This window comes from Anopheles ziemanni, chromosome 3, assembly GCF_943734765.1.
Source record: "Anopheles ziemanni chromosome 3, idAnoZiCoDA_A2_x.2, whole genome shotgun sequence".
Lineage (NCBI taxonomy): Eukaryota > Metazoa > Arthropoda > Insecta > Diptera > Culicidae > Anopheles > Anopheles ziemanni.
The window spans coordinates 1,572,242-1,588,599 of NC_080706.1; the positions used below are offsets into that span (position 1 = coordinate 1,572,242).

General features: G+C 45.9%; 1 protein-coding gene across 1 annotated transcript; it reads left to right on the forward strand.

Annotated features, from left to right (window-relative positions):
• The first annotated feature begins 12,740 nt into the window (after positions 1 to 12,740).
• Positions 12,741 to 15,231, forward strand: LOC131286616 (sodium-coupled monocarboxylate transporter 1-like). Its single transcript, XM_058315594.1, has 7 exons — positions 12,741 to 12,958; positions 13,039 to 13,198; positions 13,267 to 13,332; positions 13,703 to 14,433; positions 14,493 to 14,667; positions 14,731 to 14,933; positions 14,997 to 15,231. The coding sequence occupies exons 1-7, from the start codon at positions 12,741 to 12,743 to the stop codon at positions 15,229 to 15,231; spliced, it is 1,788 nt and encodes a 595-aa protein (XP_058171577.1).
• Positions 15,232 to 16,358: the final 1,127 nt, after the last annotated feature.

The following is a 16,358-nucleotide window of genomic DNA, read 5'->3' on the forward strand; positions in this document are numbered from 1 at the left end:
CCAGTGAAACGGCAGCTGTTACAAAACAAACTGGTACAGACGACGTCAGTAGGAATCGACAGTCGACAGGCGAAAGATAAACTTCCAACTTAACTCCGGCCCCATCCAACTCCCATCTGGCACCAACCGCCCCTCAAAGGACGCCTCAGCCCCAACCCGATGAAGTCAAATTTATGGCCCCAATATCAGCATGAATTGAAAACTAATAAAATGTGCTTCACTCTGCCTTCCGTCCTTTGGAGGGAGGGAGAGGTTTTTGCAAAGTCGTACGGATGTTCGATGTCAAAGTCAGGATACGCAAACGAAATTATGTTTTTTTTTTGCCTCTAAAACCAACTCTTGGTGGTGGCAGAACGTAGAGCCAAAACCCACCCACAGTATGCAACAATTATTTATTGCAATTGAGCAAATAAATCAACCATTTTGTGGGGCAGCATTCGGTTCAAATGCGCAATGCAATACGCTGCTTTCGGAACAAATGGAGTGCATTACGCCTAACGGCCTGATGCCGCCGGCTGCAACCGTTTCGGTAGCGTCGTGTTCTCGCACGATGCATCGGTGCATCGTTCGATCGCAAAAGGTCAACCGATACACGCCGGACCTCCATTCGAAAACCTATCGCTGCACGATGAGCGCAAGAGTGCATCAGTGCAGCGTTGGAATCGAATGCAAAAACTGCATTCCCTGCTATTGCTGCATCCTCCCAGTTCGAAGGTCAGGAGGAGGATACACTAGAAGGCACAGCCACCGGTTTACCAACGTGAAACAGGCCCTGGTCTCTAGCCTCGTCTATTCATCGATAGGCGTTCAGGTTCCGCAGATACGGTAGCGCCGGTCATGCTGGACAAATTTATGACCTATCCGCAATTGAAAACTGTCAAACACAATCGCTCTTCAAAATAATTTGTTGCAATTTTCCAGTCAACCACACGGGCCCGAATTGGCCGGCACGGCAAGGGTGACACTTTCTGGTGGGGTGGGACACTCGGTTGACAGGTGACAGGAATCGGAAACGAGCAAACCGTTTGTGGCACACATTCCTAAAAACAGTAACACGTTCTGCTGCCGAATGACTCCGGCTCAACCGTGTGCGAGTTATTTAACCCCATAAATATGTTTCGATCCCACCCACCCTGCGAAATGTCCCAAAGCTCGCAGTGGATGGTATCTGCTTTTTAGTATTTTTCCATGGATTCTCCAACACAACACGATTCGATGAATGATTTGCGTGTGCGTTATTCCAGGATGGATACCGCAGGCAGGATGGATGGCATAAATATTTATCGTCGAATTGTTTCAATTACACACACGCATACCACCTGTCATCTGGCGTTCGGAGGATGCAAGGTCATTCTAGCGTCAGTGAGCCTGGCGACAGATGCATCGAATCGCATGGATGCATCCGAAGAATTGGATACCCATTGCATGCATGATTCGACACTGTGTAGTTTGTTAAATGGTTCATGAATTACGTGGAACAGGAAATAAGCAGTGGTGTAACTGCATTACAACACAACCGAAAACATTTAACAAATTTAAAAATGAGTAAAATTTCTACACTTTAACAAACATTATTCCATCGGAGAAGGAAGAATCCGTATGCCAATCAATAGTAGGCGTATTAACCCCTCCTTCGAAATCAACACACATTTCTTCCGTGGCCTCTAAGTTGGTTCCGGAATCCTCTACCTCTACGTCGGAAGGAATAAATTCTGATTGACAAATTATAATCCCGAGACAGTTATCTGCTGAATCACCAGCACGGATTTCGCCCATTTCTCATCGGCGAGGGCGCAAAAGACGTATCCGCTCAATCCTACCGTCCATTTGCATCGAACTGGTTATCCTTTCGGATCGCATTTTCCGATTGAAGTGATTGCTCCGGCCTCCACCCTGTGCTTCCGACAGAGATGGCGAGCGGCAATAAATAATCAATCATGATTTATCACTCAAAGAGGAATTAACTTTTCTCGTCTGACTGCGAGTCGTCGCTGGCAAAGCAAACGGGTTCACAAGTTCGGTAGGCAGGTTCCTGGTCTGAGACAGTCGGCTTCAGAGGTTCACGCCACACTTCTTCTGCTGAATGCTTTCGAAACAATAATCATTTCCCTTCGGTCCCTTCTGCGTCGCGTGTCGGGAGGTTGAGGGTGGCTAAAAGTATCGGATTGTAAATTACCAACCCAATCACTTCGTCTTGCGCCATGCAGTTCGCTTTGTCACCCGGGTCCACCTTGTTCTGCGAGCGTCTTCTGCCCTGCGCCAGCGAGCGCAGGAGGCCTCGAAGTGGCCTTCCAAGTAGATAGATAGATGGAATCGTCTGAAATATGGATAAATACGAACCGACCGAACGGACACCGGGGCGAAGAGGATTCAGTGCATCTCGTGACCCCCAAAACCTCGCCTTCCCCCGTCCTCACACCTCGTCGACGAATGGCGGCACGACATTATCCTTACAAGGACAAAGTAGCACACAGCCGTTTCGCACGAAAACCTATGGCAACGATGCACAAGAGTCCCAAAATAGACCGTAGACATCAGAAGGCCCGAACCGGCGTCAACCGGCAGCGACAATCTCTGACAGTTTAAGTCAAGATTTAGTTTTCAGATACGTACGGCGAGCTGAAGGCCTCCATGTGTGTGTGTGTGTATGTATGTTCCCCCCGGGTTGGCCGGAACCTGCAAGGAGCAGCACACTTCGAGGATTTATTTCTCTCGCACGGAAATAGGTGATGAATCTCGAAACCGTACCGGACGAGAGCAAAACGACGGTGGACAATGGGAAAACCGATTCACATGCGATTCAGATCACTGCAATCAGATGATCCTCCTCTCCTGTCCCCTTATCTTTCCCTGCCCCGTCACGAATAGAAAACCCTCACAAGACTGGTGCGATGTCTGTTTGCGCTTTCGCTTCAGTCACTTGAGCACCAGCCGAGGCGTTCGCCGCGAATCTTGGCGCCCAAAGGGAAAAGGGACAGTTTTCGGAATGAGAGTGCAGCTTCATTGAAGTGATGAGAAATCACCCAACGCTTTGCAACGTCCTCGACCAGATCGGGAGGGCGGGGGGGGGGGGGGTTCCCTGGGAAGAAGGATACGATGGTGCATTCCTCCGGATGAGAGTGTTCCAATTCTGGTTTCAGGTAGCAAACCCTCCCGACGTCGGAATCAACGTTGTAATGTGACTGGATTAGAAGATGCGCTCACACCGAATGGAGCCACCGTGGTCCGTGGGGGGGAGGAGTGCGGAATGAGGCAAAGATTGCGTCGCCGGTAATTGTTGCCCTCGCAGCGGCAGAGCAAATCCGCCCTCGGTCTCGGATCGAAAGGACCGAAACCGAGGACGGTCGGAGCGTGGAGCGAAAAATTCCATTAAAATAATTTTCCAGAACGAAACATGAGCATACACAACGCCGATATCGAGGGACGTACCGGAACACGGTCATGGAGATCGTCATCAGAACCATCTAATATCAGACGAATACGTCCCCGAAGGCACTTCGCCCCGTACGCATATCGGGGCGCATCCGAGGGGTCTCCGAGGAAAGTCTTGGGGTCCGTTGGCTGGCGCCATTTGTCGACCCCCGGCTAAATCATAATGGAAGTCATCCTCGTACGTCCTGATGCCGGAATGCATCATGCAATGTTGCCGTTTCGTTTGCCGTTGCGTGAGCGTAAGCGGGTTGGCAAACAAATTGAAATTATATCAGCAAAATGAAATATTTATATTAACTGATTTCGTACTTTCGTTTGATACATGAGTCGAGGGCGACGGTGAAGAATGTGTTCTTCTCGTGCCATTCCGGCACCAAATCACGCCTCCATCGTGATGGACAACCAAGATCCTTGGGTGGACGTTTTAAAATGTTGTCGCCTTCCCGTAGCGGGCGTTATGAGCACGGAACGGAATATCTTGAATAGGACATAGTAGACATTGAAGGTACGGAGAACTCTTGTCATACGCCATGGAAGAATTTTGAAGCTAAACAATCCGCCACTCAGGAGAGAGAAATGGACAGAATAAATCAAAGCAAGCCCTTTTTGTTAACTTTCTCGTTGAAGCTTTGTTTGAACTGAGATTCTCGTGGAGACTATTGTTTAAATGGTTAATATTTGATGTGCTATAAAATTATTAGAAAATAGTCAATTTGATGTTTATAATATTAGAAAATTAAAATAAACTGCAAACTTAGATAACATATGGACTCATTTCTCCAAATTGAATCGACTGACACAAATATATAACCATTTACAGCGTAATGCTCCCCCCTGACATGTGATAAATGTACATTACACTCATTTCTTCCACAATCTCTTTCTTGGCAACAGAATATAATAAAACAATAGACGAAGTGAGTCCAGTTTGGCGGAAACCACAAACTTAACATTCAATTCATATCACACGGATAATAGTTGCTAGTTGCGTAGTTCCTTCCCCCTTTCCTGCCAACGACGCGGACGCCACCCCTAATCCCTGCTCAATTATGCAAACCAAATCAATTACCAGATCACAATCCGGGAGAATTCCCTCGGTGACACATCCGCCACCACCCCGTGCCAGTGGATGTGTCGTGTTCGCCTCCCTTCTTGTCCTTGGGCCATGACATTTCTCCCGTCGGTCGCCATCGGTCAACTGTCAAAACTATTGAAGCTCGCACAATTGTCGCACGGCACGGAATCAGCCTTTGCGGGTCTTCGCCCGATCTTGGCAATCCCTCGAGGAGTCGTCGGTTGGCCATTCACCTCACGTTTCATCCCGTCATCCCGGCGATGGTAGTGGCTTTCCGATTTCGCCGGCTTTCCCCGCTGTGTGAGATAGATCGAACCCCGGGCGCCTTCGCTATCGGTCATCCCGAGCCGACCGAATGCGTTCGTTTGCGTTCGCCGATCCTGGGAAGTAGATAAATTTATTAGAAGGGCTTCGTGAAAGATGCGACTGTCAAACCGTGCCGGGACTGATAAATTAGAACCGTCTTCCAGGCGGAAATCAAGAAGCCAAACACACACGAACACACACACCGTGGTTGGCGTTTTCCATAAGAAATTGGGCGAGCGTAACGGACGTTTACGGCAGGAAAACAAATCAATATCAACTGGAGGAAAAGTCACCCCGGCACTGGTAGGTATTTTCGGTTTCATCCAACCTCCTGCCCGGATCCATTACGTTGGCTAAGAGCTAATCGACCAGCGACCGCCCAGTGATGCTCTTCCAATCCACTGTTTGTCTGCTTTGTCTGGTGTGTCCTTTTTATATCTGCTTTGTCTCTGCCGTGCTGTTTCCGCAGCGGCTTCATTTATTTATGGCATAGAAACCGACGACCGTCTCCAGGAGACACAAAGTTGAGCATGTGTTTTTACCAGCCGAGCCAGTTATCGGATCGAACCTCTGATGGCCTGTGGGTGAGGAATGAAAATTGGCCGCAGCCCATTTCCCATAGGATTCAAATCAATTTGTCTACTTGTCACAACAAATATAAGAATTAATTGTGTGTTTATCTTCTGCGCTTTCCTTTTCTGGTTGCCAGAGCGTAAACTCATCGTCCGTTCCGGCCGCAGGATGCTTCAGATGTTGCCCTCATACATTTTATTTTCACCTTTTCCCGACGATCGAAAGCAATCAGTGGCAGGAAAAGTTTGAAAGGTTTCCTTTCTACCCAAGCAGTAGGTACTCGACGCGACTAAAGCATTGTTCACAGCGCTCTCTTGCACGTTTCTTCCGAATCCGATGGGAAAATTTATGACCTGAAGGTAGCCCAAGTGATTCGCACATACGTACACTCTTCGTTTTCCTTCTTGTTCACGGTGGTTGCGAATAATTCATAGCAAAAGCGAATCCATCGACTTCCCGACTGGACCGAAACGCGTAATAGTGTGGATTTGCAATTAGGATAGACTTCCTGTTGTTCTTTTTTAATCCTTATTCCCGTTTGGGGCTACCCCAACTAGCATGCGATTTCTTAGTAAAGCTTTAGCGCCTTACTTCCTACTGGTTAAGGCTACGATTAAGGCAGACCTATGGACTGCTGTGCGAATGTCTTCAACTGGTCAGCTATAAATTAAATGAATTCATCCGAACACTCATTAAGCCTAGTGATTGCCTAGTTTTCGAGTGGTGCGTTAATTAAAACGTGCCATAAATCAGACCACATCAGAGAATGTCGGAGCTACGGCTCGGAATCATTCCTTCCCGGAAGGTCGAGGATGGATTGGATTGATTTCTATTTAAAGCTGAATTATTAAACATTCTATCGTTTACACCAAAGTGTACAATGTGAACATTTTTTTACAAATTATCAAATCAAATTAAAGTTCAATATGTTGCTCAAAGTTAATGGTGTGTTCTTAATGAACCTTTTGGAATCTAAAGCATTCTCTAAAGTTGTTTATAGTTCATAATTGATTGATCACACCTCATTGCAAACATCAAAACGTTGCTTCTTCATGTCGACACTTCCGTTTAACCCATCTTCATCCGATATTGATACACTGACGCCACCGAAAGACAGCAAAAGGCAACACTCCATTTAGCTAAATCCAGCAATTATGCTCTACATGCTTGAGGACGCACGGGATTCCTTTTGTTATTGAAATTCAATCTCCTCCTCATCATCGTCAGCTTCATCAGCAACACCCACTCAACTGAAACGCCTACCAGCATTTTCTCAAACTCTCCGAACACACAGCCTCCCCCCGCATTGTGCTTCGGTAAAGTTGCATCTGTGCAAACTGCAACTGCAGTCTTCAAGGGCTCTCGTGCGTGTATCATCCTTCCATGCAAACAAACAACCCCCAACGCTAAAGGGTGTTCGGTACCGGCTTTTACGAGGCGATCAAGAGCCGGAATGGCCGTGAGTAATGGCCATTCAATCTACTCTCTTCCACTTTGATGGCTCATTCATTGACGGAACCGATTCTCGAACGCCGGACGATGCAACATTGGCACTTTCCCCTCACCCCATTGCTGCATGGCGAGCGGCATAATCAGAAACGGTCCAGTGGCGGCATCATAATCATAGACGGTTGATTTCATTTCCGGTCCCACCAAGGAGACGATTGAGACTGAATCACCGTCTGCATAGCACCTTGTCGGTCAACTCAGGCGAGTAGATGTCCTTTTTGCACTTCCAAACGGAAGGGGTGAGTTCGAGTTCCATCGTAAAGCAAAAGCCCTTTGGGACACGAACCCACTCGGCGATGACTGTTCAATATATTCCGACCACACGTTACAAACCCCAAAAGGGAACAAAAGAGATTTGAAATTGATTTGCTCGGGACGGATCGTTGGGCATTCAAGCGAATATAAACCGAATTTAACCATCCCGTTACCAAAACCCGGAGACAAATCTCGATCCATCGAAAGTGATAGAACATGTGTAGTCACCTTCGGCCTTCACCCTACCCTGCACCGCATAGGGAAAGCTGGCAAAGGGGAAAACATTCGGCCGTGTTGCCCCTTTTTTACCGGAGAAGAAGAAGGGTTCATACAGCAAGCCTCGAACAAAAGGATGTTCATATCGAATGCAGGATAAAGTGTGGGACAAAGTGGTCATTTTCTTTCATAATGGTAGTCCTAATGGAGGCGTCCAATTTTATTTGTGCAAACTAGAGTCGATTGAATTGGTCCATTTGTTTGGCTGGATCTAATGAGGTGGGTGATTTCGGTAATCACTGTTTGTATACAAGCCTCTCGATGGACAAACTGATAAGTGGTTGTTATTGATTTTCTATGCTGAAGTATTTACTCATAAGGGGAGTAATATCAGTGAATTCACATTTTAAGTTACTTAAATTAGTGTAACATGTCATCTTAATAGTGAATACTATTACGAAATAAAATGTATTTTCGATAAAAACATCGATAATAGACAATTTCTTCAAAACCTTTTCCATAGAACGGAAAACTGGATGAAATGTTCTTGATAAAAATGTTCTTGAGAGCAAATCCCTTTTCCCTATTCTCCCTTCATATTCCAAATGATCCGGAAAGTAAGCGCTTAGCTACAAGAAAACTCCTACAGCTTGGAATGTGTTTGATCCTGAAAGAGGAACAACAAACAACGGAAAATCGTACGAAACAAGAAACGAATCGTCTCGAAGCGGATTTAGAACTATAAGAAAATCTGTGTTGGTCCAGGGTTTTGCGTGACGCTTGGCTTTCTTTCGATTTTTCCGACGCGAGGAAAAAGAAGAAAGAAAAAAAAAACCCCAGCGAAAGATAATAATGCGCCATCCAACCTAACGGTGGGTTCGGAAATCTGATGGAAGTGGTCACTGCTTATCATTTTGGTCAACAGTAGGAACGGCAAGGAATATCAGATGGCCTTGCGTCGTTACTTTTTTTTTTGAGACAGATCAAAGCATCATACGGTAATCCTTGGTGATTTATTGTGGATCATAAATATTATTCATTAATACGATAGTAATAAGAGGGAAAAAACATGAAACAAACTTACGCTCATTTGGCTCCCGTGCTTCCCGGGCTTTCGGACCATCGGCTCGGATGCCGGGAAGGACTTATCGCAACCCCAAAAACACCGGAACCCAAATCTCGGCCATCGCCACCCACGCCATCGTGTCCATTAGAATCTCATTCGCTTTAATGAGTGATTTTATCTTCTTTCATCGCTCCGCTCCGGAACTCCAAACCATCGCCAAACCAAGCTGTTTTTGGCGGTTCCTGCCGGTGTTGGCAGGATTTATGAATAAAGAATCACCACTGCTTATGGACCGGATGCTGCACGTCCCGCCAGAGAGCGACTTTCCCATCACACACAATAATCATCACTAGCGGTGGCTATATTGGCTTAGCGTTTGGTTCCCCTTGATTGATTGAACGCAAAAGGTAGATTATAACGGCAATGGACGCTTTACTTTGAAATAAGAACTGTTCGCAACACAATCCCCATGCATTGGCACCTTCGTTCGTTGCTTTAAGAAAAAGATCTTGTGAACGCCGCAAGTCGAAAAAAATGTATCAAGAGGAAGCAAAAATGTCGACCAGAAAAATCCCAACAACAATGAGCTCCTAAATCAACAAAACCATCGTTAATTAAGTCAACCCCTTTAGCCAATATTGTGTCTCAAAACGGTCACCAAACAATACCGGCGAAGGTGCTCAGCCAAAGTAAAATTCAAGGAAGAAGTAAGACCAAACAGAGAAAAAACAGCCACCCGGAACGGAGCAGTTGAATCCCTAAACCGAAGGGATTCGCTAAGTAACGGAAATAAATTCAAAGAAAATTAGACAGATTGCATCTCCCATTTCGAGTTTTTACCCGCCTTTCACAGTTTGATAAGATGAATCGGTTGTGAGGGTGGCCGGCGAATAGAAAAAAAAACTGGCCACCGAGTTGCCCGAAAAAACAATCCATCCAAACGGACGGCAGTGTCCTTTTGCAGTCGCGATGTTTCAACCCGCACCCATGTTTTTAGCTCTGCGCAGGCAAATGAGTAAATATCTTCTATTTTTTAATTGAAATACGAACCGCCTTCCCGGGAATAGCACAGAGCCTTTCGCTCAACATTGACCCAAGCTCCCGCCCAGGTTCGATGGGTTTTCCGCCTCGGAGTAAGGGGTCGGTTTATTTTTTATTGTTTTCAAACGCCTTCTATCAACCTCTTGGAGCATTTTGTTGTTCTTTGATATCGTTTTCTTTTGCCTCTCAAACAAACGGTTTCTTATAAGTCATCTTTGTTTTTTTTTGTTGTTCATCGTCGAGGAGAGTTCTCCATTTCTTTTCGCATCAGGGGGTTCGCAGGAAACGGTATTGAAGCCACCATTGCGGAACAAACCCCTTCAAACAACAAACTTCTTCGATCAACATGCATATTTGAGGTGTTTCTTCCAACTTTTCCGACTGTTGCAACTTCCCTTTCGTACAAGCATAAAAAACAACTTATTCCAGTGGGTGTGGAAGTGTTAAAATTCACTCTGGTTTTCATTAAATGTAAAAAAAACAAATTTCAATGCAAATAAAAGAAAATCGATCATCCTTGTGAGGTTTCATAATGAAAGAAAAAGTTTCTCTATGCGAAACATTTAGCATCATTCGGACTGTCGCTGACTTATTGCTTGGAGAGTGGAATTTACGTGTTGATTTCGTATAAACATATTTCATTGATCGAATAGGACAGTGTTCAAATTAATTGGATCGGTTTCGATGTGTTTTGTTTTCATCAAAGCTAAAATTGATCAATTAAGTCTCCAATTGAACTAATAAACATAGCCGCAACAGCATGGCTTGGAACGAGGTATGTTTGCGATGATTTTATCTTACCAACAAACCACAGTCCCAAACCCTCCAAAATTCCACTCCGCCGAACGATGTACCAACACTGAACACGTAACCATAGATTACAAGCTTGCGGCATGTATTTAATGCAAATACAAATCAATTACCTTCCAAAATAACCCCAAGGTGTTCAATTTTCTGCTCCTCTTTACAATATCGTCGCCATGGATGGGATTTTGTTGTGAGATCGACGTGTTGCTGCACGATTAGAGGCTACGTTGCTTGGTGAGTGTACGGCCCAACCTTCGTTTCTTCGAAGCAAACTGTTGGGGTGTCCACACAGATACTATCGCTCAAACCATGCATTGCGAGCATTCGCTGGAAAAGCGTCCTCCCCATGAAGGTGCATCGTATCTCCCAACAGCGTTCACCTGATGTATGATAAGTCATAGTAAGGCGCATATGGGTACAATGTAATTGGTTTTAATAGCCATATTTCCCACACTCCACAAAACTGGACACGGAAATTCGATACGCGCAAGGACATCGTGTTTCCCTCCGGTTATTTTGGGGATGGGAACTCGCAAATCCTGGTCGATTTTCAGAACCAGACCGACACTGGTTTCGATACTAAAGTGATATTGGTACTTTACGTCCTTGTAGGGCCATGTGTTTTATTTGTTCGTTTGACTGTTGGATGAAACTTGTGAAAATAATAGTGACAGTAGAATTATTGGAGAATGGAACAAAAGTATTAGTTGATATTCCATTTAGCAAGGTATACTAATAACGTGTAAGTCGTGCTGTAACAATTTCCAATTGTAACTATGTGTTTACAGAAAGCACGCTTCACTTATCCACCTTCTTCTCTCTCCCAAATCGTAAAATCGATATTCATCGTAAAACAAAATCATAATATTTGCTCTTTTGGTCGTTAAAACCATTTATTTTCCTGTTTCAGTTCACGAATACATGAAGGAAAAAACGAACCGTGAAATACACCTGGGCGCACGACATGCTTTTAACCCTTCAATAAGAGTGACACGACCATTTTCCGCATCGAGGGCGCCCGAGGGCTGATGAAAACTCGCGCCCACACATCGCTAAACGCGATGACCAGCCAAATGTTTGTTGATATCAGGAAATGTCATCAACGATGACCGGGTCGTCAACCCCTTTTCCGGGGTGTGTGCGTGGAAAACAGCGGAGAGTGAAAGTGAAAACAAAGCGGACGCCCAGTGATCCATGAGCCGGCGTTTATTCGCGAGACCTACCTACCTTCACCCCTTTAAGTGAATACGCTCTGGTGCCCAGTGAGCATTTCACTATTCTGGTGTGGTCTATTGACCGCAATTTTGGATTCTTATCAATCAATACAAATACCAAGTAAAGTGTCGAGTCCTAACCGGAATCCTAACTCCTTTACTTTTCCACCTGTCGATTGATATGCTCTCATTATTCGTCTTATGAATCAAGCTCACTCTCTCTTGTTCCTCGCTGTTACTTTCTCTCATCTAATTAAATTGTTGGCAGCCTCCACGTGGCTCCTTCCTCCACGGTTGCATACTTTTTCTCACACTACATAATCATGAGCGAATTATGCAAAGCCACCGAAAGCGTGCGTCTCGTGCTCGTGCCGGCTAATAAACGACAGTCTCATCTTATTAAATCCACACTCTCCCTGTTGCTTGTGCTAGCTCTCCCGCTTTCTGCCAATTAAACCCGGTGTGCACCGGTTTCGTTGTTGCTCCGGTGTGGAAGGGTGAAGGGGAAAAGTTCCCCGTTCCCCACCCGGGGGTGGAAAGCCGAGAAAACCCATTCGCAAATTTTAACTCTCATCAAAAGCCAGCGCTAGTTGTCCTGTTCTAGGACGTCGCGGTGAGACATTTATCAACCACGCCTCCTTACCGTGAACGGAGGGAGACTGGGGCAGACTTTGAGTTTTGGAAAGCTGGCTACTCGAAGGAGCAAACGCATGCAACCCACATGGAAGACGTGATCGACCGAAACGCTACGATCAAAATGTCCGAGGGGAACCACTGTCGAATGATCGTTCCTTTCGGTATGGCCCGTAATCAATGGGTAGAAATTGAATAATCGACCACGCCGTTTACTACAAGGCGGGAATGATCAATATTTTGCTCCGTGCAGCTCGCAAGTTGCAAGCTTCTTTATGCGATCCGGCTTAACGAGCCATAATTTGACTCCAACGTGGTCTCCGATCTAGAGCAACCTCTTATGTGGGATTATCGTCGATCAGGTCGACCAGTTTCGCGTCTCAGATCGTTCCGGCAGCATCGCACTTTACCGCCTCCGTTTGTGCTGCTCGGCGTGGAGTAGGGTAGAGTCTCGATCTCCTGTTGTTCGCTGAGGAGCGCGTCCCAGCACCAAAGCATAAGAAACACACCATGCAGGATTAAAAAGTGTACTAGTTTTGTAAAAGTTCTGTTGATAGTTACACACTTTTCTTAGTAGTTTTATTACGCACTAAACACCAGAAAATTCACCAAAATGGCAGGGCTGAATGTCGACGATGTGAAGGTGTCGCTACAAAAGTTTGGACTGTACGACTATGTGGTGTTTGTGCTTATGCTACTGAGCTGTGTAATGATTGGCATCTATTTTGGCTTCATGAAAAAGAAAGCCAAAAAGGGTGAAGCGGAGGCAGATTACTTAGTGGGAAATCGGCAGATGAAAATCATTCCAGTGTCGTTATCGTTGATAGCAAGGTAAAGGATTCAAGGAATTCAGCAAGGAATATTTTTCCCAACACGTGAAATTTTATCATGTAATACTATTTCATGTACAGCTTCATCTCGGGCATAACACTTCTTGGTACACCGACCGAAATTTATCTCTACGGAGTTCAGTACATGTACATCGTTGGCGGAGTTATAACCATGGGTTTCATCATGATGTACTTCTACCTGCCCGTGTTTCACAACCTAAAGCTAACCTCAACCTATCAAGTAAGCAGCTAAGGTTTCGGAGAAACAAGCACGGTTTATAAAATTTCCAATGTTTCGCTTTTTTGCAGTACCTTCAAACCCGGTTCGACAAACGAATGCGTCTGTTCGGTTCAATTCTTTTTACCTTGGCCACGGTAAGTCCATCGCACCAGCTGTTATGGCTGCGTTGTTGTAACCGCTTACAAGGTCAGTTCTAAATCAGAACACCACAACAATGGAACGGTACATCAACAGCGCAGAATAGCCGGGGATTTAGTGCGTCGCAGTCGGAAAATGGCAATTTTTCAATTTATTCCAATTGAGCCGCCTCCCTCAGGCCGCAGTCACTGGCCTCCGAGTGCGAGTCAAAACATAACCATCTTGCCGGTGACTTTCGGCAATCCTTAAGCGGACCGCATGGGCCAACAGCTAATTGCATGCGATGTTCACTAGCCCTGATTGCGCATTTAGACAACTGGAGATCATTCCCCCAAAATTCCTTCTCGTTCTTTGGCTCTCCACCAGATGGCGTGGCTGCCCATAGTGATCTACGTGCCGGCTTTAGCGTTCAACCAGGTGACGGGCATCAACGTGCACCTCATCACGCCGATCGTGTGTGTCATCTGCATTTTCTACACCTGCGTCGGTGGGCTGAAGGCCGTCGTGTGGACCGATGTTATCCAGACCGTGCTCATGTTCGGTGCGATGCTGCTGATTATCGTCAAAGGGACGTATGACGTGGGCGGTTTGTCGGTGGTGATGGAACGAGCCACAGCCAGCGGACGAATCGAAGGTCCGGATCTACGCTTCGATATAACTACACGCCACAATATCTACTCTTGCGTGATCGGCGGTGTCGTGTACTGGCTTAAATCGAACGCCGTCAGTCAGAACATGATCCAACGTTACCTGTCACTGCCTTCGTTGGCGGCGGCGAAGAAAGCACTCTGGACGTTCATCTTTGGAACGCTGGTGCTGCTCTTCCTCTGCTGCTACAGTGGACTGCTGATCTACGCCAAGTACTACGACTGCGATCCGCTCACAACAAAGCTGGCAAAGGCCAAGGATCAGCTGCTTCCGCTGCTAGTCATGGACACACTGGGAGACTTTCCGGGTCTTCCGGGGCTGTTCGTAGCTGGAGTTTTCTCGGCCGCCCTAAGCTCACTTTCAACCGGTTTGAACTCCATGTCTGCCGTGGTGTTGGAGGACTTTTTCAAACCATTCTCGAATCGTCCGCTGACGGAAAAACAAACCTCGTAAGTTATGCTCTACTTGTAGTACTCTACTGTAGACAGTAATATCTACTCCCTTGTAGGATCATCATGCGAGCCGTTGTTGCCGTATTTGGAGCAATCTGTGTAGTTCTTGTGCTGGTTGTCGAAAAACTTGGCTCAGTTCTGCAACTCTCGATGAGCCTTGGAAGCGTCAGCAATGGTCCACTACTTGGCATATTCACCTTAGGCGTGCTAATTCCATGGGCAAATGGAACGGTAACTAGAACCCAACCTCAAACCTCTGTACAACCTGCAATCTCACGTGTTTTTGAATTTCAGGGTGCAATTGTCGGTGGAGCAGTCGGACTGGCTGTTATGATATGGATCTGTCTTAAGGCACAGCTGGCCATTGCCAGTGGAGAAATGGCATTTGAACTGAAACCAGTTGATACGCAGGGCTGCAGTTATCACTTTATCGCCAGTGAACCGATGAGCATGCTTGCAATCAATACGACTGCTCCATCAATCGATTCTACACCAATGTAAGAATAGTGTTATGACATATTTGTCGTTTTATTAATCCTGTCTATTTCTCATTCCAATAGTGAACCAGAGTTTGCAATCTACCACATATCCTACCTGTGGTACACGATGATAGGAGCTCTGGTGACAATCATTGTGGCGGTCATAGTTTCCTTCATCGTAGGGGCTAACAATCCGGACGACATGAATCCGAATCTCTTCTCACCGTTCATACAACGCATCCTGACCCGGCGTCGGATAGCCGCTCGGACAGACCTTCAACTGATGACGGGAGGCATCAAAGAGTTTAGCCAGTGATTGATTCATGGATTGCGCGAATTCAATCTGGCTCGAAAAATGGCGATGAATTTTTCATCCCGTCATGCCCGGCTTGCCGAGAAATTAAACCACTTTGAAAAGTATGCAATCATCCAGTTGAATTGGGGTTTTCTTTTCCATCCAAGGCCTCATTCTCCCACAAGAATCTTGACAGGATAAAATAATACAGCGGGAGGAATAAAAAATATTCTCCAATTCTCGATACTCCAAAGAGAGAGAACAACCCTTTTTTTGCTACTACCACCATTTTTATCCACTTGCTAAGCAACTGTAGTCCTAGGGTTGACGGCCATGGCTGATGGCGGCTAACCAGATGACGGCACAGACCGGTGGCCAAGGTTGGCAGAAAGTGACAGCAGGGAACAACATCGGGTCCGAAAAAAAACTCCACACCCAATGGATGAAACAGAAAAAAAACAGTATCGCAACCTAAATTATTGAAAGATTTACTGCCTTGGCTTCCCCGCGGCTGGTTTGGCATTTCTTAGTGTCAGGCCCGAGCGGCGCACGGAAGTTGCCATAAAAGGGTTACAGGCAAATGAAACAAAACAAGAAAAACCCAACAACTTATCCAAAACCTCGTCACAGACCGTATTCGAAGTGTTTTGCTCGAAGCCACCGGCAGAAAATTGCTTCCTGTATAATTCTACCCATTTTACTCGCATTTTATTTTTCTTTTCCGCCACTTGGGTGAACGGGTTGTAGTGGAAAAAACTCGGAATCGTAAAAAAACGTACCGCATTGCAACGAAAACGCAGGAAAATCAAGGAACGCCCAAACTCCTAGGGAACGGCGGAGTGCAATAGCGAGAGAAAAAAAAAGTTTGCGTGTCATGAAGGAAGAAAAAACGCGATCCGAATTAAAAGTAAATATTTGATATTTCTTCTTCAACTCCTCCGAGGTCGACCGGCCAAAGGGGGTAAACTCCTAACGTTCTGCCATCAGCGCCTTTCAGCGTTGGGATCGGTTTCTGGTAAGGTTTCCACAGGCGGGGGGGTGGGGGAGAAAAAAAAGGAGTTAAAAAATCCAAACTTCAAATGAATCAAAGGGAAGTCCTACCGTGGCTAACTAGAAGCTGGCTAGAAAAATTTGGCCTGCCGAATCGG